Source organism: Scyliorhinus torazame, chromosome 11, assembly GCF_047496885.1.
Source record: "Scyliorhinus torazame isolate Kashiwa2021f chromosome 11, sScyTor2.1, whole genome shotgun sequence".
In the NCBI taxonomy this organism is placed as follows: domain Eukaryota; kingdom Metazoa; phylum Chordata; class Chondrichthyes; order Carcharhiniformes; family Scyliorhinidae; genus Scyliorhinus; species Scyliorhinus torazame.
The window spans coordinates 221,651,634-221,678,440 of record NC_092717.1 but is presented as its reverse complement, the minus strand read 5'-3'; the positions used below and the strand labels follow the sequence as shown (position 1 = coordinate 221,678,440).

At 47.6% G+C, this 26,807-nt stretch overlaps 1 protein-coding gene across 2 annotated transcripts in view; it reads right to left on the bottom strand.

Annotated features, from left to right (window-relative positions):
- Positions 1-11,011: 11,011 nt before the first annotated feature.
- Positions 11,012-26,807, bottom strand: part of mtcl1 (microtubule crosslinking factor 1) — a 252,955-nt gene continuing 237,159 nt past the window's right edge. Inside the window, exons 14-15 of one of the 2 annotated variants that reach the window (XM_072468350.1) lie at positions 25,687-25,744; positions 12,743-12,901 (exon numbers count right to left, since the gene is read on the bottom strand). In XM_072468350.1, the coding sequence (XP_072324451.1) occupies positions 25,706-25,744 (39 nt within the window). In that variant the 3' untranslated portion in view covers positions 12,743-12,901; positions 25,687-25,705. Of the gene's footprint in view, positions 12,902-25,686; positions 25,745-26,807 lie in introns of both variants that reach the window. The other variant, XM_072468349.1, reaches the window with a different exon arrangement.

The window sequence follows — 26,807 nt, the reverse complement described above, 5'->3', positions numbered from 1 at the left end:
CGGGTGCGGCGATGACCAGCTGAGTCGCACGTTTCGGCAGCTCCCGGTGAAACGGACTTTTGGGCTCTTGATAGGAGCCCCAACGGCAATTTTGACGGCTAAAAACACTGTGCGGTAAACCAGAAGGGAATCCCCCCTGGATACGGATGGAAAAAGGAGGAGAAAGTGGCCGGATTGCAGTGGATCCTTTAGAACAGCGGCAAGGAAGGCAAGCAAAAACCAAGATGGCGTCGGAAGGTGGCAGTTTAACATGGGGCCCTGAACAACAAGAGTTCTTGAAATGCTGTGTGGAAGAGCTCAAAAAGGAAATGAAGAAAGAGCTGTTGGCCCCGATACTACAGGCGATCGAAGGGCTAAAGGAGGAACAAAAGACCCAGGAGCGGGAGCTTCGGGTCGTGAAGGCAAAGGCAGCCGAGAATGAGGACGACATACAGGGCCTGGTGGTGAAGACGGAGACGCATGAGGCACATCAGAAACGATGTGTGGAAAGGTTGGAGGCACTGGAGAACAACGTAAGGAGGAACAACCTGAGGATTCTTGGTCTTCCTGAAGGTGTGGAGGGAGCGGACGTCGGGGCATATGTGAGCACGATGCTGCACTCGTTAATGGGAGCGGAGGCCCCGGCTGGTCCGTTGGAGGTGGAGGGAGCATACCGAGTGATGGCGCGAGGACCGAGAGCAGGAGAAATTCCCAGAGCCATAGTGGTGAGATTCCTCCGTTTTAAGGATAGAGAAATGGTCCTTAGGTGGGCAAAGAAAACTCGGAGCAGTAAATGAGAGAACGCGGTGATCCGCGTTTATCAAGACTGGAGTGCGGAGGTGGCGAGAAGGAGGGCGAGCTTTAATCGGGCCAAGGCGGTGCTTCATAAAAAGAAGATAAAATTTGGAATGCTGCAACCGGCAAGACTGTGGGTCACATATCGAGGGAGGCACCACTACTTTGAGACGGCGGATGAAGCGTGGACTTTTATTGTGGAAGAAAAACTGGAATGAGCGGGTTATTAAAAAGAACGTTTGAACAGAGTGGTGGGGCGAATGTGGGGGGCAAAGAGGGGGGTTAAAAAGGGGGGAAAGAGGAGTTTTATGTACTAACACTGCGATGTGGTAACTTTTCTCTCTCCCACAGGTGATGATGGGGGGAGGAGGGGAGGTGGAGGAGACGGGGCGTTGGCCATTGGGGGCGGGGCCAAGGGAGAAGCGCGGGCTTGGTTCCCGCGCTATGATAATCATGGCGGGAATAGAGAAGCAGGAAGGAGGGGGTGTTGCATGGTACGAGCCGAGGTCACGGGGGGAAGCCGAGGTTGGCCAGAGTTTGCTGACTTCTGGGAGCAACATGGGGGGAGTAATTACGCTAGCGGGGGATCTAGCGGGGGGGGGGTGGGAGGGGGGAATTACTGGGTTGCTGCTGCTGGGGAGAGGGGGGAGCTGGTATGGGAGGGGATGGGCGTGGGGGGCACCGCCTGGGGGAGATACAGCTGCGTGGGAACCGGGTGAGGAGCTGGAAAAAGGGGATGGCTAATCGACAAGAGGGGGGGGGGGTAGGAAGCCCCCCCACCCGGCTGATCACGTGGAACGTGAGACGGCTGAACGGGCCGATAAAGAGGGCACGGGTACTCGCACACCTTAAGAAACTTAAGGCAGATGTGGTTATGTTACAGGAAACGCACCTGAAACTGATAGACCAGGTTAGGCTACGCAAAGGATGGGTGGGGCAGGTGTTCCATTCGGGGCTAGATGCGAAAAACAGGGGGGTGGCTATATTAGTGGGGAAGCGGGTAATGTTCGAGGCAAAGACTATAGTGGCGGATAACGGGCGCAGATACGTGATGGTGAGTGGCAAACTACAGGGGGAGACGGTGGTTTTGGTAAACGTATGTGCCCCGAACTGGGATGATGCCAATTTTATGAGGCGGATGCTAGGACGCATTCCGGACCTAGAGATGGGAAAGCTGATAATGGGGGGAGATTTTAATACGGTGTTGGAACCAGGGCTAGATAGGTCGAAGTCCAGGACTGGAAGGAGGCCGGCAGCAGCCAAGGTACTTAAAGATTTTATGGAGCAGATGGGAGGTGTAGACCCGTCGAGATTTAGCAGACCTAGGAGTAAGGAGTTTTCGTTTTTCTCCTATGTCCATAAAGTCTACTCGTGAATAGACTTTTTTGTGCTGGGAAGGGCGTTGATCCCGAAGGTGAGGGGAACGGAGTATACGGCTATAGCCATTTCGGATCACGCTCCACACTGGGTAGACTTGGCGATAGGGGAGGAAACAGGAGGGCGCCCCCCCTGGAGTATGGACATGGGACTAATGGCAGATGAGGGGGTGTGTCTAAGGGTGAGGGGGTGCATTGAAAAGTACTTGGAACTCAATGATAATGGGGAGGTCCAGGTGGGAGTGGTCTGGGAGGCGTTGAAGGCGGTGGTTAGAGGGGAGCTGATATCAATAAGGGCACATAAAGGGAAGCAGGAGAGTAAGGAACGGGAGCGGTTGCTGCAAGAACTTTTGAGGGTGGACAGACAATATGCGGAAGCACCGGAGGAGGAACTGTACAGGGAAAGGCAAAGGCTACATGTAGAATTTGACTTGCTGACTACGGGCACTGCAGAGGCACAATGGAGGAAGGCACAGGGTGTACAGCACGAATATGGGGAGAAGGCGAGCAGGTTGCTGGCACACCAATTGAGGAAAAGGGGAGCAGCGAGGGAAATAGGGGGAGTGAGGGATGAGGAAGGAGAGATGGAGCGGGGAGCGGAGAGAGTGAATGGAGTGTTCAAGACATTTTATAAAAAATTATATGAAGCTCAACCCCCGGATGGGAGGGAGAGAATGATGGGCTTCTTGGATCGGCTGGAATTTCCCAAGGTGGAAGAGCAGGAAAGGGTGGGACTGGGAGCACAGATCGAGGTAGAAGAAGTGGTGAAAGGAATTAGGAGCATGCAGGCGGGAAAGGCCCCTGGACCGGATGGATTCCCAGTCGAATTCTATAGAAAATATGTGGACTTGCTCGCCCCGGTATTGACGAGGGCCTTTAATGAGGCAAAGGAAAGGGGACAACTGTCCCCGACTATGTCTGAAGCAACGATATCGCTTCTCTTAAAGAAGGAAAAGGACCCGCTACAATGCGGGTCCTATAGACCTATTTCCCTCCTAAATGCAGATGCCAAGATCCTGGCCAAGTTAATGGCAATGAGAATAGAGGAATGTGTCCCGGGGGTGGTCCACGAGGACCAAACTGAGTTTGTGAAGGGGAGACAGCTGAACACGAATATACGGAGGTTGTTAGGGGTAATGATGATGGCCCCACCAGAGGGGGAAATGGAGATAGTAGTGGCGATGGATGCCGAGAAAGCATTTGATAGAGTGGAGTGGGATTATTTGTGGGAGGTGTTGAGGAGATTTGGTTTTGGAGAGGGGTATGTTAGATGGGTGCAGCTGTTGTATAGGGCCCCAGTGGCGAGCGTGGTCACGAATGGACGGGGATCTGCATATTTTCGGCTCCATAGAGGGACAAGGCAGGGATGCCCTCTGTCCCCATTACTGTTTGCACTGGCGATTGAGCCCCTGGCGATAGCGTTGAGGGGTTCCAAGAAGTGGAGGGGAGTACTTAGAGGAGGAGAAGAACACCGGGTATCTTTGTATGCGGACGATTTGCTACTATACGTGGCAGACCCGGCGGAGGGGATGCCAGAAATAATGCGGATACTTGGGGAGTTTGGGGATTTTTCAGGGTATAAATTGAACATGGGGAAAAGTGAGTTGTTTGTGGTGCATCCAGGGGAGCAGAGTAGAGAAATAGAGGACCTACCGTTGAGGAAGTTAACAAGGGACTTTCGTTACCTGGGGATCCAGATAGCCAAGAATTGGGGCACATTGCATAGATTAAATTTAACGCGGTTGGTGGAACAAATGGAGGATTTCAAAAGATGGGATATGGTATCCCTGTCACTGGCAGGGAGGGTGCAGGTGGTTAAGATGGTGGTCCTCCCGAGATTCCTCTTTGTGTTTCAGTGCCTCCCGGTGGTGATCACGAAGGATTTTTAAAAAAGGATTGAAAAGAGCATCATGGGTTTTGTGTGGGCCGGGAAGACCCCGAGAGTGAGGAAGGGATTCTTACAGCGTAGCAGGGATAGGGGGGGCTGGCACTACCGAGCCTAAGTGAGTATTATTGGGCCGCTAATATTTCAATGGTGAGTAAGTGGATGGGAGAGGAGGAGGGAGCGGCGTGGAAGAGATTAGAGAGGGCGTCCTGTAGGGGGACTAGCCTACAGGCTATGGTGACAGCCCCATTGCCGTTCTCACCGAGGAACTACACCACAAGCCCGGTGGTGGTGGCTACACTGAAGATTTGGGGACAGTGGAGACGGCATAGGGGAAAGACTGGAGCCTTGGGGGGGTCCCCGATAAGAAACAATCAGAGGTTTGCCCCGGGGGGAATGGATGGGGGATATGGAATGTGGCAAAGAGCAGGAATAACGCAACTGAAAGATCTGTTTGTGGATGGGAAGTTCGCGAGTCTGGGAGCGCTGACCGAGAAATATGGGTTGCCCCAAGGGAATGCATTCAGGTATATGCAACTGAGGGCTTTTGCGAGGCAACAGGTGAGGGAATTCCCGCAGCTCCCGACACAAGAGGTGCAGGACAGAGTGATCTCAAAGACATGGGTGGGGGATGGTAAGGTGTCAGATATATATAGGGAAATGAGGGACGAAGGGGAGACTATGGTAGATGAACTAAAAGGGAAATGGGAAGAAGAGCTGGGGGAGGAGATCGAGGAGGGGCTGTGGGCAGATGCCCTGAGCAGGGTAAACTCGTCGTCCTCGTGTGCCAGGCTAAGCCTGATTCAGTTTAAGGTATTACACAGGGCGCATATGACTGGAGCACGGCTCAGTAAATTTTTTGGGGTGGAGGATAGGTGTGCGAGGTGCTCGAGAAGCCCAGCGAATCATACCCATATGTTTTGGTCATGCCCGACACTACAGGGGTTTTGGATGGGGGTGACAAAGGTGCTTTCAAAAGTCGTAGGGGTCCGGGTTGGCTATATTTGGGGTTGCACAAGAGCCGGGAGTGCAGGAGGCGAGAGAGGCCGATGTTTTGGCCTTTGCGTCCCTAGTAGCCCGGCGCAGGATATTGCTAATGTGGAAAGAAGCCAAGCCCCCGGGGGTGGAGACCTGGATAAATGACATGGCGGGGTTTATAAAGCTAGAGCGGATTAAGTTCGTTCTAAGGGGGTCGGCTCAAGGGTTCACCAGGCGGTGGCAACCGTTCGTCGAATACCTCGCAGAAAGATAGATGGAATGGAAAAAAGAAGGCAGCAGCAGCAGCCCAGGATCAGGGGGGTGGGGGGGGGGGGTGGGGGGAGGGGGGGGGGGGGGGTGGAGGAGGAACCAGAAGGACTCTCAGGGTTGTTAATATATACTGTATAATATGTATAGGTCGTTGCTACAGATAATTATATATTGGACTGTTAAATTATATTTTTGGAGAGTGTTACTTGTGATAAGGCAGTTGCCAATTAGGGTTAGTTTTCATTTTTGTTATTTATTATTGATTCATTCATTTTTTGTTTATAAAATAGGTCATTGTTATTGGTGTTGTTATAATATTGTGTAAAGGATGCACAGTGTACTGTGTTGGTTGACCAAAAATTTTCAATAAAATATTTACAAAAAAATAAAAATAAACGGCCACGAGACACCATGCCTAGTCGACTCCGGGAGCACGGAAAGCTTTATCCACCCCGACACGGTAAGACGCTGTTCCTTGACCACCTATCCCAGCGCACAAAAGATTTCCCTAGCTGCAGGATCCCACTCCGTACAGATCCAAGGTTTCTGCATAGTTACCCGAACGGTGCAGGGGAGGGAGTTCAAAAACTACAAACTAAACGTCCTTCCCCAACTCTGCGCCCCCACTTTACTGGGATTAGATTTCCAGTGCAATCTACAGAGCCTTACGTTCAAATTCGGCGGCCCAATACCCCCACTCACTATCTGCGGCCTCGCAACCCTCAAGGTGCAACCCCCGTCCTTGTTTGCGAACCTCACCCCGGATTGCAAACCCGTTGCCACTAGGAGCAGACGGTACAGCGCCCAGGACCGGACCTTCATTCGGTCCGAAGTCCAGCGGTTACTAAAGGAAGGCATAATCCAGGCCAGCAATAGTCCCTGGAGAGCACAGGTGGTAGTAGTGAAGACAGGGGAGAAACAAAGGATGATCATAGACTATAGCCAGACCATCAGCAGGTACACACAACTAGACACGTACCCTCTCCCCCGCATATCCGACATGGTCAATCGGATTGCCCAATATAAAGTCTTCTCCACCGTGGACCTCAAGTCCGCCTACCATCAGCTCCCCATCCGCCCAAGTGACCGCAAGTACACAGCCTTCGAGGCAGACGGGCGATTATACCATTTCCTAAGGGTCCCATTTGGCGTCACAAATGGGGTCTCGGTCTTCCAACGGGAGATGGACCGAATGGTTGATCAACATGGGTTGCGGGCCACGTTCCCGTATCTCAACAATGTAACCATCTGCGGCCACGACCAGCAGGACCACGACGCCAACCTCCAAAAATTCCTCCAGACCGCCAAAGCCTTGAACCTCACGTACAACGAGGGCAAGTGCGTTTTTAGCACCAACCGGCTAGCCATTCTGGGCTACGTAGTGCGCAATGGGATAATAGGCCCCGACCCCGAACATATGCGCGCCCTCATGGAATTTCCCCTCCCACAGTGCCCAAAAGCCCTGAAACGCTGCCTGGGGTTTTTTTCATACTACGCCCAGTGGGTCCCCCAGTACGCAGACAAGGCCCGCCCCCTAATACAGACCACGACCTTCCCTCTGTCGACAGAGGCTTGCCAGGCCTTCAGCCGCATCAAAGCGGATATCGCAAAGGCCACGATGCGCGCCATCGACGAGTCCCTCCCCTTCCAGGTCGAGAGTGACGCCTCCGACGTAACTCTAGCGGCCACCCTTAACCAAGCGGGCAGCCCCGTGGCCTTTTTCTCCCGGACCCTCCACGCCTCAGAAATCCGCCACTCCTCAGTGGAAAAGGAAGCCCAAGCCATAGTGGAAGCTGTGCGACATTGGAGGCATTACCTGGCCGGCAGGAGATTCACTCTCCTCACCGACCTACGGTCGGTAGCCTTCATGTTCGATAATGCACTGCATTATCGTCCCGGAAAGCTGAACGAGCCGTCCGATGCCCTATCCCGCGGCACATGTGCCAACGCACAAATTAACCGCCTCCAAACCCTCCACGAGGACCTCTGCCACCCGGGGGTCACTCGGTTTTTCCACTTTATCAAGTCCCGCAATCTCCCATACTCTTTAGAGGAGGTCCATACAGTCACAAGGGACTGCCACATCTGCGCGGAATGCAAACCGCATTTTTTCAGGCCGGATGGTGCGCACCTTATTAAGGCTTCCCGCCCCTTTGAACGCCTTAGTCTCGATTTCAAAGGGCCCCTCCCCTCCACCGACCGCAACACATACTTTCTTAATGTGGTGGACGAATACTCCCGCTTCCCATTCGCCATTCCCTGCTCTGACATGACCGCGGCCACAGTCATTAAAGCCCTGAACACCATCTTCACACTGTTCGGTTGCCCCGCATACGTCCACAGTGACAGGGGGTCCTCTTTCATGAGTGACGAGCTGCGCCAGTTCCTGCTCAGCAAGGGCATAGCCTCGAGCAGGACGACCAGCTACAACCCCCGGGGGAACGGGCAAGTAGAGAGGGAGAACGGCACGGTCTGGAAGACCGTCCTACTGGCCCTACGGTCCAGGGACCTCCCAGTTTCACGGTGGCAGGAGGTCCTCCCGGACGCTCTCCACTCCATCCGGTCGCTATTATGTACGAGCACTAATCAAACGCCTCATGAGCGTCTCCTTGTTTTCCCTAGGAGGTCCTCCTCTGGAACGTCGCTGCCGACCTGGCTGGCGGCCCCAGGACCCATCCTGCTCCGAAAGCATGTGCGGGCACACAAGGCGGACCCGTTGGTCGAAAGGGTCACCTCCTCCACGCAAACCCCCAGTACGCCTACGTGGAGTACCCCGACGGCCGACAGGACACGGTCTCCCTGCGGGACCTGGCGCCCGCCGGCAACACACACACCCCCCCGACACCATTCACCCAACCCCCCCTTCCTGCCACCGCCGCACCCCGCGACCGCCCCCTTCCCAGGAGGATCGGTTCCCCTCCCCTCAGGCCCGACCAAGAATAAAGCCCAAGCTGAAACCGTAAGGCTCCCGGAGACGACAACACCGGTACAAGCACCACCACCACCGGGGCCGAGGCGATCAACACGGATGACCAGACCGCCCGACCGACTCGTGGCGTCGCTCTAAATCAATATATGGACTTTTCACAAGAACATTTTGCTTTTCTCCCGATACCTTCTGTAAATAGTTGAAACAGGACAAAATTGTACAATACTGTATCGCCATGTGAATGTTTTCCTCCCAGGACCAGCCCTGTAAACCCTTACCACCATACGAAGCATCACCCCGCCGGGTTCATTTTTGACAAGGGGTGAATGTGGTAGTATGTATTAGGGGTCATGTGGGACTGGAAGCCCTGTCATTGGCTGACAGATCCCGGGTCCTGGTTGGCCGTTGACCTCTAGCTCCGCCCTGAAGGCGGAGTATAAGAAGCCGGAGTCCTCCCCCGCAGGCCATTCTACTATCGAGCTGCGGGGGAACAGACACGCTTAATAAAGCCTCATCGACTTCACTCTATTCGTCTCACGGAGTCTTTGTGCGCTACAAGGGGTTGTGTTGTGTCATGATGATAGATTCTAATGAGTATACCTTTGTTCTGGTATAAGTGTGCAAAGTGCACCGAGGGCACTGGGTTCTCTGTTCCAAAGTGTTTCATGGTTACTCCCTGGAAACTCCACAGAGGTCTCCTATTTGCGTACATATAAACGTGTGTAGATGTATTGCTTGCAGATGTTATGCTACTGCGCTAATAAAGTATTAGCTTACTCCAAGGTTAGAGCCTTATTTAAGTGGAAAAATAGTTCAATGTATCATGGCACCTCGTTCCTCAGTCCCACAGCTGTTTCTGTGCGACCAAGCTCTCCGAGAAGTTGTCAGTGAGTCAGAATCTCTTCCTGTGGAACATTAGAGAAAAACAGTCGTCATATTCTTCTTCCTGCCAAAAATGCTGGAGTCTTGTCACTTACTTCATCCTCTCTTCATTGCTCATCAGGCTATGTTAGATTGTTGCCAATCTTGGTGAACCCAGATTTAAATGTCTAATTTCCAGCACCAAAACCCACCTTTCACAAGGTGGCAGCATTTAATGCTGAGGTGAGCATTACACTTTGTGCAGAATGGGTCTGCCATCTAAAGGATGGGGTGAGTACTGATGGGCCTGGTGGTCTTTCCTCACCCTCTGTCCCACCACAGCGAGTTGTTATCATCTGGAGTGCATCATCAGAAAGGATGGCACAAACAAGATACAAGTGATAACTTTCAGCAGAGAATTGGATAAATACAGAATTGCAGGGCTACGGGGAAAGAATGGGGTGGGATCGGGGCCTGTTACATATCTCGACTGAAGAGCTCACACAGACACGATGGTCTCCTTCTGTGCTGAGTCATTCTATGATCAAAGAGACATCTTGAATCAATGCTATTGTCACCTCCAGACTAGATTTTTTTCAACGCCTGCCTCTCTGATCTCCAAACTTTCACCCTTCGTGAATTCTAACTCATTCAGTACTCCACCCCTCCTCCACATTGTGCCTCACTCGATGCCCAATTATCACTCCAATTCGCATTGATGTACACTGGGCCCCTTCGCATTTGTATTGATTTCTAAAGCCCTCTATTGCTTTGCCTATCAAACACATTGACCTTCTTTACCTTTAACGTCGGTCCCAAATCCTTTATTTTCTATACATATGGCCTCCTGGGCATGATCGGTTCCAGTTAACAGAATTGTTGCAGTTCCGAAGGAGGCCATTTGGCCCATCGTGTCTACACCAGATGGACAGCACGGTAGCACAAGTGGATAGCACTGTGGCTTCACAACGCCAGGGTCCCAGGTTCGATTCCCCGCTGGGTCACTGTCTGTGCGGAGTCTGCACGTTGTCCCCGTGTCTGCGTGGGTTTCCTCTGGGTGCTCCAATTTCCTCCCACAGTCCAAAGACGTGCAGGTTAGGTGGATTGGCCATGATAAATTGCCCTTAATGACCAAAAAGGTTAGGAGGGCTTATTGCGTTACGGGGATAGGGTGGACGTGGGGACTTAAGTGGGTCGGTGCAGACTCGATGGGACAATTGGCCTCCTTCTGCACTGTTTGTTCTATGTTCTGTACCAGCTCTCCAAATGAGCATCATGTAGTGCCCCCCCTAGCCTTTTCTCTGTAACCCTGCACATTGTTCCTATTCAAATAATCATCTAACGCCCCCTTGAATGCCTCGAGTGAATCTGACTCCACCACACGTCCGGGCAGTGCATTCCAGACCGGAACCACTCGTGTGAAAAGGATTTTTTCTCACATCTCATTTGCTTCTTTTACAAATCACTTTATATCTGTACCCTCTCATCCCTGATCCTTTTACGAGTGGGAACAGTGTTTCCCTATCTACTCTGTCCAGCCCCCTCATGATTTTGAATATCTCTGTCAAATCTCCTCTCAGCTGCCTTCTCTCCGAGGAGAACCTCTCCGACCTTTCCTGACAACTGAAGTTTCACGACTGGGGTAGCTGTTCCATAAAACTCCCTCCCTGAACCCCCCTGAACCCTTGCCTTGAAATGGAACACCAAAGTTGGGAGTTGAGATCATTTGAATCTTTCAAATGTATGCATTCTTCAAACAATTTACTGTACTGTGTGTTTGAGCCATTATGGTTTCCAGCAGTCTTAGTCACATACACACACACACACACACGCACGCACGCACGCACATACACACACTCACAATGATGGGCCTGGGTCATTATATTGATGAGTTCTTTCATACTTCCAGCCCAAATGAATTTGAAAGGCAACATCAGATGTTGGAAATTCAGACTTTTTTATTGACGGGTAAGTTATCTCTTACACTGAACCCTAAAGACATCCATGACAGTATTCAGTTTCAACAATATCTCAATATTTTCCAAAAATTATCAATACTGTACACAGACAGTCGAACTGTTACAATAATTTAGTTAAAAATGCTTTTTCCCTAGTTAATGCAAGAAACACCAATAATTAAAATACAGTACATGATTAACCTCACAACTTCATTACAGTGGATTCTTCGTCATTTTGTTCCTCATATTTATGAGTGATGTTGGGGTACAGTAGCTATATACATGCACTAAAGTGCTATGGACCCAATGGCATGCAAGTCAAGTATTGTACCATCATACATCTAACTTATTAAGACTGTCCGTATCTCTCCTCTTTTTCTGCCTTTTGCTCTAGCAAAAGAAAATTAAAAAATCTATTCGATAAAATTTATTTTTCTTGTCCCTACATGTGTACGATGCAGCTCGCTCTCATCGAGTGCACTGTCGACTCCTCGCATTGAAACTAATGCTTCAATCAATATAAAGCACTTTACAAATTCTCACTGGCATCAAATGTAGAATAAAATTAATGCTTTATAAAATAATATTAGGACTATTTTACATGAAAAACAATACAGTGCAATGTAAAAGAAAGGCAGCCCAAATTACTGAGAGACCACTCAAACCCCTTCAACATCTCAGGATTCTGATTTTGTTCTCTTCTTCCCCTTATATAGAGTCTACTTTATACAGGCAAATACCTAGACACTATAACCATCATATTGAGGTGTGCAACGCTGTATGGCAACACTGTGGATACTAACGTAAGCAATTAATTACAAGACTTTGTTGATATAATAGTTAAAAATTTTATTGAAGATAATACTGTGTAACTTTTTTTTGCATTTACTGCAATTTTTCACTGGAAAATAAAAATTCCCCCACTTGACCTGGCCTAATGCCCACATGCAACCTTCAAGGATGGCGAGGCAATCCAAGCTGTAGACGTCTCCACAGCCGCCGTTACATCCATTGCAGCTCGGTGGTCAGCCAAACAGGAGGCGCGTTGACTGGGCGGGGCCAACCGTGCGAATTGCCGTCTCTTCCCCCTTCCCCACTGGTGGGACGTGAACGTGACCTGCAGCTAATGGTCTGGTCCTAGAGACACAGGCAAACCCATCCCGACTGTCATCTCACCTCTGGTTAACAAGCAGCCCTGTGTTCTCCGCCTCTGTCAGGAGCTCAGTGCTGTAACCACTGGGTTTCCAGCTGCCAGGAAAACTAGACTGAATGCATATGGCATGGATCGAAAATTTTACTGGGCTTCTTCCTGTAAGCAGCAGAGAAAAAAGTACATCCTCACTGAACGTTTTAAATGGTGGAAGAAAGGGAAGCGGGAGGAGGCCGCTTCTGGTCTTTACTGCAATACATTTCAAAAGACTGTCTGCTATCCACAGTGGCTAATTAAAAATAACAGAGATTCCTAAACAATTGTTCTCCAATCAAAGAAATCTCCACCTTTATGGCCAAAGGGTGCCGACTGGTCTCAATTTGCAGTACGGACATATCCGTTGTTTTACAACTCTGCATTTACATCGCCATTTCTGATCGGTCGAATCCTTGGATCTTCAGTTGCTGACTAGGGTCAGCCACTTTGTAGAGCTGCTGTGACTGCGAATTATTGACCCGTGGATCACACACTCTTGTGCTCTGTTGCACGTGCTTCACCGCTTCTGGCTTCCCCGGCACAAACTGAATCCCCGGAGGACAAGGACCGGGAAGCAGAGGGGGAGTGTGAAGCCCATCGTGATGGTGGACGCTGGTTGGCTGGCCTGGCAGGGCGTGAGAAGCAGGGTTCTAGTGGTGGAGCTACTGAGGACCAAGGCAACTCCTTGTAATCAGGAAACAGAAGAAAAAGGTAAGGTTAGAACATAGCAATGGCGGAAAAACAATTAGAAGTCTTTTCAATCAGGTCTATCATCAGCTTAAATCAGCTCTCGCTGTCTCTTTCACCTCAGCGGATTCTCACTGACGTGTAGCCAGGAACATGTGCTGAGAACCCCATGTTTACCACTGGTGATCTAGACCGTACTTCACAGATATAAATGGATTCGTGGGGCAAGATTTTAACTCACTCAAAAACCTCCACTTGTACAGTTAAAATTGAGTCAACAATCCAAGTCAATTAAACAAATGATTGGAAGGGCAATTAAGAATTATTCTGGCACTGTGATAAAGAGTAGATTTCAAATTCATAGATGTGAGCTTCTGAGCTCAGCTAGGCTTGTTCAATGATAACTGCTCACTCAATCTCACTTATTGCAATCAGGCCAACACACAGCGTAATATAACATAGGCATTTTCATTAACAATTAATCCAATCCTTTCTGAGTTTTTCCACAGAAATCTTGTTTCAGTAGTCTGCATGACAAATCATTCCCAATGTCCAATCATTGAATGCCTTTTTAAAATTAGGGCTGAAGCACAGAGGACTTGTATATTCTCATGAGATCTGACGACCATAATATTCAATTGCTCTTTAGCCAGAAAGATGATGGATGGAAAAATATCCTGGACAGTTGAATTTGATTGATGTAACCTGCGTGAGACCGTGGGGCGAGGAATCATTTTCCTGAACAGCAAGCAGTGATTGAAGGACTGGAAAATTAGCACCGCACCCCACCCACTCGTTATTCGCATTCAAACATGAAGGCTGGCTATTTGGGGATGGTACTGTATGGCTGGCCATGACACTATGCTGCAGCTAGAGGAAGTGCCTTTAGGAGGAGAGGAGAGACAAACCCCAAATATTGAGCAAGTAGAAATATTTGGAATCTGAAAAATATCCGACTGGCTGACAGAATGATTTGGTTGTGTGTTTGTTGCAATCTCTTTGGAGCCTTCAAACTCTGGTGAAGTCAAGGAACCCGCTTGATTAGCACGCCATCCAACATCTGAAACAGTGAAACCAGCATGGAGCATCGAGAAGATTCACCGCATTAACGCGGGAAAACTCCTTCAACAGCACCTTCGAAACTTGCAATATCTATCGCCTAGAAAGAGAGGGTAGCAGGTACACGAGAACACCATGATCTGAAAGTTCCCCTCCGAGACACACCATTTTATTTTCCCAAGGGGTGCAGGCGTCATTGGCGAGGCCAGCATTTATTGCCCATCCCTATTTGCCCTTGAGAAGGGGGCGGTGAGCTGCTTCTTGAACCGCTGCAGTCCACGTGGTGCAGGTGCACCCACTGTGCTGTCAGGGAGTGAGTTCCTGGACTTTGACCCAGCGTCAGTGAAGGAACGGCTGATACATTTACAAGACAGGGTGTGAGTGACTTGGAGGGGAACTTCCAGGTGGTGGCGTTCCCAAGTATCTGCTGCTCTTGTCCTTCTAGATGGTAGTGGTCGTGGCTTTGGAAGGTTTTGCCGAAGCAGCCCTTGGTGAGTTATTGCAGTGCATCTTGTAGATGGTACACACGGCCATGTGGTGGACAGAGGGGCAAAGGTTGACAAGGAATATGAGGGCCCATGGGGGTGGGGCTGAGGTGGCATGGATGTCCATGAGGAGTGTGGGGGGAGGGGGGGGAGTAGTTAGAGGGCTGTATTATGTTGTAGTTTTTAAAAAATGTTGATACAGTGCCATTGTACTGAGGCTGGCCTTTCACCCTGTCCGTCTCCACTCCTGGCATCCTCTGTACTCACTCCAGAGCATCCAGACCAAGTTCCAGGGAAACCTGCCAGCCCGGAATGAAAATCTGATGTTCGGTTGGACATTCTTAGAAGTCGGCTTCACGGAGATGGGAATTCTCCAACTCTTTATTCTCTCAGGGCGGCACGGTAGCGCAGTGGTTAGCACTACTGCCTCACAGCGCCAGGGACCCAGGTTCCATTCCGGCCTCGGGAGACTGTCCGTGTGGAGTTTGCAATTTCTCCCCGTGTCTGCGTGGCTTTTTTCCGGTTTCCTCCAACTGTCCAAAGATGTGTGGGTTAGGTGGATCGGACATGCTAAATTGCCCCTTAATGTCCAAAACGTTAGGTGGGGTTACTGAGTTATGGGGGTAGGGTCAGGGCATGGGCATGGGCCTAGGTAGAGTACTCTTTCCAAGGGTCAGTGCAGATTCGATCGGCCGAATGGCCTCCTTCTGCACTGTACAGATTCTATGATTCTTCCATTCTTTGCCACTGATCTGTGGGTGGAAATCTAGGCATAAGTCACTGCCTGGTTTCACCGAGACCCAACAGAAATCGGAATTCTTCTGTGCCAAAGTCAGGTTTTTATTCAGATCCATTGGACAGAAGAATAATTAAGGAGCTATGTCAGAAATTGGGTAGATTTATTCCAAAAATACAAAATATAATTCTGATCAAGCCGTTCGAGACAAGCTCGATAAAATATGTTTAAAGGAATTTGGGGCACTAGATAAAAGATTTTTTAGTTCTTGGCAGTAGGAAAATGAGTTATGAGTTATGGATGTCCACCTACCTATCATAGAACATAGAACATACAGTGCAGAGTGCTTCTCCTTTAGATTACAAACCATCAGTGTACTGGTTACAACCTGCCATGTAACCAGCCACAATAATGACTGGAAACACTCAGCAGGTCAGGTCAGTCGGTGTCTATGGAGCGAATCGACAGGTGCCCATCTCAAACGTTAAAACAACCTTTCTGCCGCAGATGTTAATCGACCTGTGGAGTGTTTCCAGTATTTATTGGTAACGGTTATATGCTAGATATTGGCCAGGATATGAATAATTTGTAATCTAAAGGACTGATGGGTTAACAAATTTACTTCACTTGCATTTTTTTTTGCTTCTTATTTGGTTTCCTGAAGGAGGAGACTGTACCCTTGCCAGGACGTCACTCTCGGTGGGCAATCGGAGATTTATTATTACTCCGGCGGTTTGAGGTGCGCAAAAAATACATGATTGAACTTTTTAATGCTTTCAGTTGGTGCGCCGAAAAATGAACCTGTCTGGCAAGCCAGTCAATGGAACAGAGGAAGAAATAATGATGATCCGACAGTGTGAACTGCAGTTCGAAATAACTGCACTAAAACATCTGGCACATAATGGGAAGTAGCAGGATGGCTATTAATTCGGAAAATCAGCAGAGAGCAGATTCCTTTTTTGGAGGAGAGAGATTTATTATGGGGCCTGTGCTCCCCCCATTCAAGCGTCTCTCACATCAACGAGGGAAGGAAGCTGCAAATGCTGCCTGCAGGATTTGGAACTGGAGGAAGGTCAGGAAAGGTACATCAGACCTCAGTGAATCCAGGCAAAGCAAGGATATTTCACGATAGGCACCTTCTCCAGCTACTCATATAAAGAATTTCTAACAGATGAATCCTTTCATGCTGGTTGATCTGAACAGTTTGGGACCTGGCTGCATGTTGCCAAAGTAAATCCAGGGCACAGAATGCTGACCTTGAAGGGAGAATTAAAAGATACACAAGTTAAAGGCATATATCTACCCTGATAAATCTAAAAGGGGATTCATGCAAATAAAATTAATTCCCTGTTTGAATCTGAAATTGTGCAGCTGCGCGACATAATCACGATCCTATATATTTTCATTGCCTCTGTAATTTTGTTTGCCTGCACGGCAAGTTGGCATATAATTGATGGGAACAGACACATATTGTTGTTAGCGTATCTTCACACCTGTGTACTTTTAAAAAAAACCTTTGGGGAATAGTGGGGGAGGTGGTGGAAGGATTCCCGAGCTGATTATCAGCCCGTTGAATCACGCTGAATGCTCCTTCTGTAGCCATCAAGTTCTGGCATTGGTCTCGAACCTGGAGCTGCTGGTCCAGTGGTAGGGGCGTTAACACTGCACCACGAGGCTTCCGAGTGGACACAGACTGGTCCCAAGCAACTCAGCAATGGCTTCTTTTGAAGAGGCAACCATAGAAATCGCTGGCTGGGAAACGTTGAAGGCGGTAAAACGTGAGGCTTCAGCTGACCTCAGAGGTCATACCACAATATTCACATCATGTTATGTGACTCTTACACTGACCATTAAGTGACTCTGACACATTTGTGTCCTGCAGATTTTAGCAGCAGGATAAAACCAAACAGCAGATAATTCAGTCTATTAGCTGGTTGAACTCCTCTGGGAAAAACTTAATTTTGTGAACCACCAAAATCATTAAAATCTGTAAAGAGCTAATCACTTTATATAGCGATTTCTTTTCATCACCTTCAACCGTGTCCCATTATAGCATTGCCAGGTCAAGCAGATCGTAACTGCATTGAAAGGTATCCTAGATTTACTCTAAGCCAATCTGATGTGGGTGCTGGTTGTGAGTCATAAAGGTACCTGAACCATTCAGCATCAATCCTAAACTAGATCGTCAAGATAAACCTCAGCCCTGACACCTGGAGCAATGAAAATGAAAATCGCTTATTGTCACAAGTAGGCTTCAAATGAAGTTACTGTGAAAAGCCCCTAGTCGCCACATTCCGGCGCCTGTTCGGGGAGGCTGGAACAGGAATTAAACCGTGCTGCTGGCCTGCCTTGGTCTGCTTTAAAAGCCAGCGATTTAGCCCTGCGCTAAACCAGCCCCTAAACTCAGCAATGAGATTTTCTGTCATGTGTCATCCGGAGACTCCTGGGATGGCAGGATTGTCATATGAGGAGCAATTCAGCTGACTGGGCCTGTATTCACTTGGATTTGAGAAGACTGTGAGGCGCTCGCACTGAAATATGTGAAACTCTGACAGGGCTAGACAGATATTTTGCAGGGATCATGTTGCTGAGGGAAGGAACTAGAACAAGGGGTCACAATCTCAGGATACGGTAACGGTAAAGTTGCCATCGTCCCAGATGTCCACAGGCTGATTTCCCCTTTGAGGGGGAGAGCTGACTGGTGGTGGTTTAACCTGAGGATCACCGCACCTCAGACGAGGGGGAAAGGTTGAGAAGGTGAGGCCTTCATGAATAATCTGCTGGTGTCGCTCTGCATCATGAACCAGCTGTCGAGCCAACTGAGCTAAACCGGCCCTCAATATGGGAGTACAGAGGATGCAGGGTAGGCCATTTAAGACTGAGATGAGGAGAAATTCCTTCACTCAGCGAGTAGTGAACTGTAGAATTCCTTACCACATAAGGCTGTGTGGGCCAAATCACCGAGTGTATTTAAGAAAGAAATAGATAGATTTCTCAACACTATAGATTTTCAGGGGTATGGGGAGAGAGCGGGAGTATGTTGTTGAGATAGAGGTAAAGTTCGATGGGCTGAATGGCCTACTCCTGCTCCCGTTTTCCTGCCCCTATTTTCTATTGTGCGGGATCGGCCAGGCACATTAGTAATTTATTAGTTTGCTTCTGCAAGTAAAATGTCAGTCAGCGGCCGGGGATCTGTAGATGTGGATGACCGATAAGCTGATTCGTGTCATGGTGACCGTCTGAAAATCAATGGGAGACCGATGCTCTGATACAGGCCACTTCGTGAAGGCCAGCCCATTTCAGGCAGTGCTGAGGCTCACACATTGTCTGGGAGTGGGAGGAACGTGGCAGTGGGAAACGGAATGCACTCAGGAGCAGAGTGAGTCCAGTCTGGCATTGGCCTACTGTTGTTTTCTCAAGACATAAGAACCACTCCTATTCCTTCTGACTGCACTAAGATTGCCATTCCTGCAAGTTCTGGGGACGTTTTTGTTCAGGAGTTTCCAGCAGTCCGATAGTTATGTTTCTCAGGATCTAGAAATCTTAGCTTACAAAGCATGATGTCTGACTGGTCTAAACAAATTTGGACATCTGAGTGGAAGGTGAATGCATGATTCTCATTAAATATTGAAATGAAGCCTGCACTCTTTTCAGGTGACTGCCAACCAAACTCAAGAAGCTTGACACCATCTAGGACAAAGCAGTCTGTTTGATGAACACACCATCCATCAGGAAGCACTGCAGCAACTCACTCAGGCTGTTTTGGCAGTGCCTCGTAGACTCAAGACCTCAATCACCTGGAAGGACAAATATAGCAGGTGCATAGGAACACTAAGTTCTCCTTGAAGTTACACACGTCTGTGTGTATATCTCCACTCCATCATTGTTGCTAGGTCAAAATCCTGGACTTCCCTACATAACTCATCAAGGCTCCTTAGGAAGCGCCTTCCAAACCCATGACCACTACTATCTAGAAGGACAAGGGCAATAGATACATGGGAACACCTCCACTTGGAGGTTCCCACCAAGTCACTCACCGTCCTGATTTATATATCACCATTCCTTCACTGTCTCGGGGTCAAAATCCTGGAACTCCCTCCCTCATAGCACAGTGGGTGTACCTGCACCTCAGGTACTGCAGTAGTTTAAAAAGGCAGCTCACTACCACCTTCTCAAAGGCAAATAGGGATGGGCAATAAATGCTGGCCTAACCAGCCATGTCCACATCCTGTAAATTAGTTTTAAAAAAACGTTTGGCAGCACATTCACCTGACGGACTGCAGAGTTTCAGGAAAACAGACCACCATCATCTTGTCAAAGCAATTAGGATTGGGCAATAATACAGACCGTCCTGGAGATTCTGAGATTGAATTCTACAACATCCTTCACCCTACATGCTCATCTTCCCCTGTAGACCTCATTTATGGTGGTTATTTTGATTTTAGGTCATAAGTGCAAAAAAGTGTCAAATCAGCCACCTGGAGCCATAGAATACCTACAGTGGAGAAAGATGCCATTCGGCCCATCTGGTCTGCACCGACCCCCTGAACGAGCACCATACCTAGGCCCACTCCCCCACCCTATCCCCGTAAACCATAACCCCACCTAACCTGCACATCTTTGGACTGTCGGAGAAAACCAGATCACCAGGAGAAAACCCACACAGCCACATGGAGAAAGTTCAAACTCCTCACAGACAGTCACCCGAAGGTAGGAATTGACCCTGGGTCCCTGGCATTGTGAGGCTGCAGTGCTGACCACTGTGTCACCATGCTGCCCCCTATTTAATATCTCCTTATATACTTGGAACAGGTTGCAGATTTTTTCAATTAAGGAGCAACGTAGCATGGCCAATCCACCTATTCTGCACATCTTTGGGTTGTGGAGGTGAGACCAAGCAGACATGGGGAGAATGTGCAAACTCCTCACGGGCAGTGACCCGGGTCTGGGATTGAACCTGGGTCCTCAGTGCCGTGAGGCAGCAGTGCTAACCACTGTGCCACTGTGTCACCCCCGGTTTAACATCTCCTTATGTGCTTGGAACAGGTTGCATTGGTGAACTCAATGGAAATGAAAATGGGTGGTGGTATATCATCTGTTTTGCATCGTCACCCATAATAAGAATCACCTCCTTTAACCTAATCCAATTGTACATTCCTCTATATTCACGCTTTATTTCTCCCTTGTTCCTTTCAATTTTGGTGTGTCCCATGTTGTGAACATTCGTTTTGGTTCTCTAAATCAAACTAAAATGGTTTTACCAATTCAGCAAAAGAAAAGGGGGTGTGCCGGCCATCAGTGATTGCTTCATAGCTCTGAAAAATTGATATACATCATCAAACCAGTGCAAAATATAGATGGTAAAACATGCTGCATCTGTGAAGATCGGAACAAAATACAAAACCTTTTGTAATCACCAGCAGCTGACAACAGCCATTACATATGGCTGGTTTAGCACACTGGGCTAAATTGCTGGCTTTTAAAGCAGACCAAGGCAGGCCAGCAGCACGGTTCGATTCCCATACCAGCCTCCCCGAACAGGCACCGGAATGTGGCGACCAGGGGCTTTTCACAGTAACTTCATTGAAGCCTACTTGTGACAATAAGTGATTTTCATTTTTTTTTTCATAGCAAGAGACAACATTGGGCAAGGTAAATTGTACAATAGTGTGCAGAGGGACTATCAACATGCCAGTCTCTGATTAGAGCCCAGCATATAGGTGGAACAGACTCTCCAAATGTCTGAACTGTGCCAAGGTCACATTTTTGTGAAATAAATCTAAATTGGTCTAGGTCAGGCCATTCTGGATTCAGTGCTTCCCCCTCGAACATTATCCCCTCTAAATCATCGGCCAACATCAACGGGCTAAACTAGAAATGAAAACCTGTGTTCGAGACCCTAAATTTGTCCATTAAACGGTTTTATCAAGCTGTCAATTAAGTTGCCTTTTAAAACTTAAATTCCGCAATAGACCACAATCCGGCTAGGCAGACGGTACATCGCACAGTAACACTGATTTACAAATATTATGTAGCTGCACTGTAATCTGAGTCACGGGCCCACTGTTGCACTTAATACCAACACTTTTCATTCTCAAAGCAATGTGATATGGTGAACTTTGCTTTACAAACGCTCGGCAGTAAGAGGCAAAGTGGCACTGCCTTCAAATGAAAATTCCTTCTGTTTGAGGAGGCGAAGAATCAGGCAAGGTTTTTGTCAAATTGCCACGATCACAGGACGATAAGCTTGAACTTAAATAGTATTACCCGTCATGTGTTTGTATGCAAATAAAGTAAGATTTTAAGATGGTGTCATATTTCTTTAAATTTGCAGATTACCATCACCAAAATTAAGAAGATTTATTACATCTTAAAAAATCACAATGATGGGACTCATTTCTCTTGCAAGATTCAACAGCTGCAGTTTATCAATTAGGATGGATGGAAATATGAAACCCAAAGTGAAGAATTGTATAATTTCTGCGTGTTTTTCAACCTGAATTCTCAATAATGTGCTATTCATTGAAGAAGGGGCTCAGTTAAGGTCTTGGCAGCAATATTGTGATATAGGAGTGCCTTATTGCTTTTTAATACTTATTCTGGGACTCTGACTTGAAAAAGGCTGTATTCCTTTTTTGTCTTGTGCTTAAAGAAGGCTGGTAGATGGCATGGCCAATGCGTGGTCAAATATGCCACACAATAAACCCAAATACATTACTAGAGTGATTTGTATACTTCCTGAGAGGGACTCTAAGTACAAAGTTCTGGAGGGGGGGCCAGTTTAGCTAAACTAGTACCCTGGTTGGGAGTCTAGAACCAGGGGACATCATTTCAAAATAAAGGTGATGCCACTTTGGACCGAGATGAGGAGAAATTTCTTTCCCCAGAGAGTTGCGAATCTTTGGAATTCTCTACCCCAGAGGGCTGTGGGAGCTCAGTCCTTGAGCATGTTTAAAGCAGAGATTGATAGTATTCTGATTAACAGTAACGTAAAGGGTTATGGAGAGAGTGGGTGCAAAAGGCATTGAAGTGTCCAATTGGCCATTATTGTACTAAATGGTAGAGCTCGATGGGCTGAATGGCTTACTCCTACATTCCTATTCTTATATTCCTAAACTGACTTGTTGATATTGCTCGTCAAATTGCTTAATTTTGGTCTCTCAAACATCTTTCTCACTGAAGATACGGGAGTAAAGAAATTGGACGCTGAAGTAACATGTGCCTTTGAGATCAACATCAACAGATGGGTGGGCAATAGATCAGTGCACTTTTCGCAGAATGAGAGGCGATCGAATGACATTCCAGGTCAGTCCTGCGTTTTGAATGCAGCAAAGCTCTGCAACAGCAAATGAATTGATGACTTGTTTTTGACGGTGATGGCTGAGGGAAGGATTCTTGACCAGGGCACCAAGAAAAACTCTTCTGCTCATCTTCAAATGGGGCCATACAATGCTTTAGGCCCACTTTAGCAGGTAGACAGGGGTCTCCCATTTATGATGGAACCTCTGGCAATGCAGCACTCCCTCAATGCTGCATGGAGGTGTCAGTCTAGTTTATTCCCTCGAAACCACAATGCAACTTGAACTCACAACTTTAAAATGTGCACTTCAAACAGTCTTGGGACATCACCACTCCCATCCAGGAGTGATACCTTTCTTTATTCTTTCACGGGATGTGGGCATCGTTAGCGAGTCCAGCATTGCTGCCCATCCCTATTTGTTCTTTAATTGGATGGCGGCTGGCTTGTTCGGTCATTTCAGAGGGCGGTTAAGAGTCGACCACATAATAATAATCGCTTATTGTCACAAGTAGGCTTTAATTAATTTACTGTGAAAAGCCCTTAGTCGCCACATTCCGGTGCCTGTTCGGGGAGGCCGCTACGGGAAATGAACCCGCGCTGCTGGCCTTGTTTTGCATTACAAGCCAGCTGTTTAGCCCAATGTGCTAAACGAGCCCCCATTGCTGTGGATCTGGAGTCACATGTAGGCCAGACCAGGTAAGGATGGCAGATTTCCTTCCCTAAAGGACATGAGCAAACCAGGTGGGGTTTTACAACAATCTGTGTTCGTTTCATGGTCACCACTACTTTATATTCCATATTTATTAATTGAATTCAAATTGAATTCAGCTGCCGCGGTGGGATTTGAATCTGTGTCCCTCACAGCATTAGATTGGGCTTCTGTGATTAGTAATCTAGTGACATTCCCATAACAGCCCCATTGCCCCAAATAATGTGATGCCAAGTTTAAAATGTATATATCTAGCCGCCTCTTGAATATATTCAAAGTTTTAGCATCAACTACTTCCTGTGGTAATGAATCCCACAGACTCACTATTCTTTGTGTGAAGAAATGTCTCCTTATATCTGTCCGAAATGGTCTACTCTGAATCCTGAGACTGTGACCCCGGGTTCTGGACACACCCATCATTAGTAACATCTTCCCTGCATCGACCCTGTCCAGTCCCGTTAAAATTTTATAAGTCTCTTTGAGATCCCTCCTCATTCTTCTGAACTTCAACTATAACAATCCTAACCTAGTCAATCTCTCCTCATATGACAGTCCCGCCATCTCTGGAATCAGTCTGGTAAACCTCCGCTCGAGAGCAAGGACAGATCTATCTTCAGAGAAGCCAGAATGTTAGGTGGAAAGTAATTCTGCTGGACTTCCCCACTCTATTTTCCCATTTGAACAAAGAACAAAAGAACAAAGAAAAGTACAGCACAGGAACAGGCCCTTCGGCCCTCCAGGCCCGTGTCGACCATGCTGCCCGTCTAAACTAAAATCGTCTACACTTCCTGGGTCCGTATCCCTCTATTCCCATCCTATTCATGTATTTGTCAAGATGCCCCTTAAATGTCACTATCGTCCCTGCTTCCACCACCTCCTCCAGCAGCGAGTTCCTGGCACCCACTACCCTCTGTGTAAAAAACTTGCCTCGTACATCTACTCTAAACCTTGCCCCACGCACCTTAAACCTATGTCCCCTAGTAATTGACCCAAAAGCCTCTGACTATCCACTCTGTCTATGCCCCTCATAATTTTGTAGACCTCTATCAGGTCGCCCCTCAACCTCCGTCGTTCCAGTGAGAACAAACCGAGTTTATTCAACCGCTCCTCATGGCTAATGCCCTCCATGCTAGGCAACATCCAGGTAAATCTCTTCTGCACCCTCTCTAAAGCCTCCACATCCTTCTGGTAGTGTGCCGATCAGAATTGAACACTATACTCCAAGTGTGGCCTAACTAAGGTTCTATACAGCTGCAACATGACTTGCCAATTCTTATACTCAATGCCCCGGCCAATGAAGGCAAGCATGCCGTATGCCTTCTTGACTACCTTCTTACCTTCTCCACCTGTGTTGCCCCTTTCAGTGACCTGTGGATCTGTATGCCTAGATCTCTCTGACTTTCAATACACTTGAGGGTTCTACCGTTCACTGTATATTCCCTACATGTATTAGACCTTCCAAAATGCAATACCTCACATTTGTCCGGATTAAACTCCATCTGCCATCTCTCCACCCAAGTCCCCAAACGATCTAAATCCTGCTGTATCCTTTGACAGTCCTCATCACTATCCGCAATTCCACCAACCTTTGTGTCGTCTGCAAACTTACTAATCAGACCAGTTACATTTTCCTCCAAATCATTTATGTATACTAGGAACAGCAAAGGTCCCAGCACTGATCCCTGCGGAACACCACTGGTCACAGCCCTCCAATTAGAAAAGCATCCTTCCATTGCTACTCTCTGCCTTCTATGACCGAGCCAGTTCTGTATCCACCTTGCCAGCTCACCCCTGATCCCATGTGACTTCACCTTTTGTACAAGTCTACCATGAGGGACCTTTGTCAAAAGCCTTACTGAAGTGCATATAGACAACATCCACTGCCCTACCTGCATTTGGGGCGGGGGGGAGGAGACACTTCTTTTGCTTGCATGGTCCCCTGGCACAGCAAGGAGACACGTCTGGAAGAGTGGCTGGGCAATGAAATTATGGAGAATTTGTGGCACCAATTAACTCCCTTAATTTATTGCACTGGAATATTACACTAGAGTTACATTTCCATACCCCATTCTTTACATCCTTAGATGCTGAATATATTTAGTACATGTTACCAAAGATAAATTACATGTTTCGACACAGATACTCCAGGTATAGTGTGAGGATGTCTGATATGTTTAATTAAAGATAAGTCACCATTGCTTAAGTGAGGGAAGACTCCAGGTTTCAGAGGTTGAACTGGTCGTGTTGTAAGACCACCGCACCACTGAGCCTTTCTCTTCACCCCCAACTTAGGTCAGAGCAACTTGGATCTCATCCTTCTAAAACTGATAGCTCAGAAGGTTTGATGATGATGAACTTGATCAAAGATGCAAGATCCAGTTTTAACGTAACAACACAGGTAACTCATTTTTACACTAAAACCGAAGGTCTCTCCGCCGATATTAATGTAACGGATAATTCAAACATCGCTAAGGTTGTTAACAAAGAACTTACAGCAGTGAGGCAGGCAGGGTTAGAGTCCCCAGGGGGTGGTTAGTAAGAGAGTTTGGCTCTGGACAGAACAGACAGGAGAAGATGAGTAAGACAAGATAAAGAGCAATAGTTACATTGACACAGTTGTTATTAAACAGAAAGACTTGCATTTTTGTGTGGAGCCTTCCCAAAAGCATTTTAGTACCCATGAAGTACATTCGAGGTATAGTCACTGTTGTAATGTAGGAAATAAGGCCAATTTGCACACAGGAAGCTCCCACAAACAGTAATGTGACAATGACCAGATAATCTGTTTCTTTTGTGGTCTTGATAGAGGAATAAATATTGGTCAGGACGCTGGAGAAAATTCCCCAGCTCTTGTTTGGGATAGTGCGAAGGAATCTTTAAAATCCAACCACAAGGGTAGTTGTGGCCTCATCCCAAAAAATAAAATGGTACCTTTGACTCTATAGCAATCCCTCAGACCTGCGCTGAAGTGCCAGGCTAGACTTTTGTGCTCAAGTGCCTGGATTGGGACTTGAACCTACAACCTGCTGACTCAGAAGTGAGTAGGACCAAGCCACAGCTGGGATAATGATACTGAATCCTGAGGGCTGTGGATAGTAACATTACAGAACCTTCTCCAAATAGGTCAGTCACAGAGGGAGAAACAGATACTCGGACAACTTGTTAGGGCTTGCAAATTTTCCTCACTGATTCAGTTGCAAAGTGGGAATTTCCAACATGAGCCACCTGTTGTTTACAGCTGCTTTATAATTTCGTGGTGGCTTACTGTTCACTAACCCAAAATCAATCGACAAAGGAAGCATCTGGTTTGGCCGAATTGTCTCCGATCTGCTGCTTTGGATGTGATGAGGTTTAACAAATTCACTGTGGATCTCGCCATCAAACCAGAATTGAAGATCTCGACGTATGCTGACTGCACATAGGCCATTTGAATTCATACAACAGCTCCCATCGATCTAACCACAAGTCATATAAACCCACAGACTATATACCAAAGGTCATAACTCAAAACAAAACAGATGAAAAATATTAATTTGATGTAAAATTTCACATATAAATAGATCATACATTGCAAATATAGTAAGACCAATCATTTTAAAGATTTTCTTGTCTTC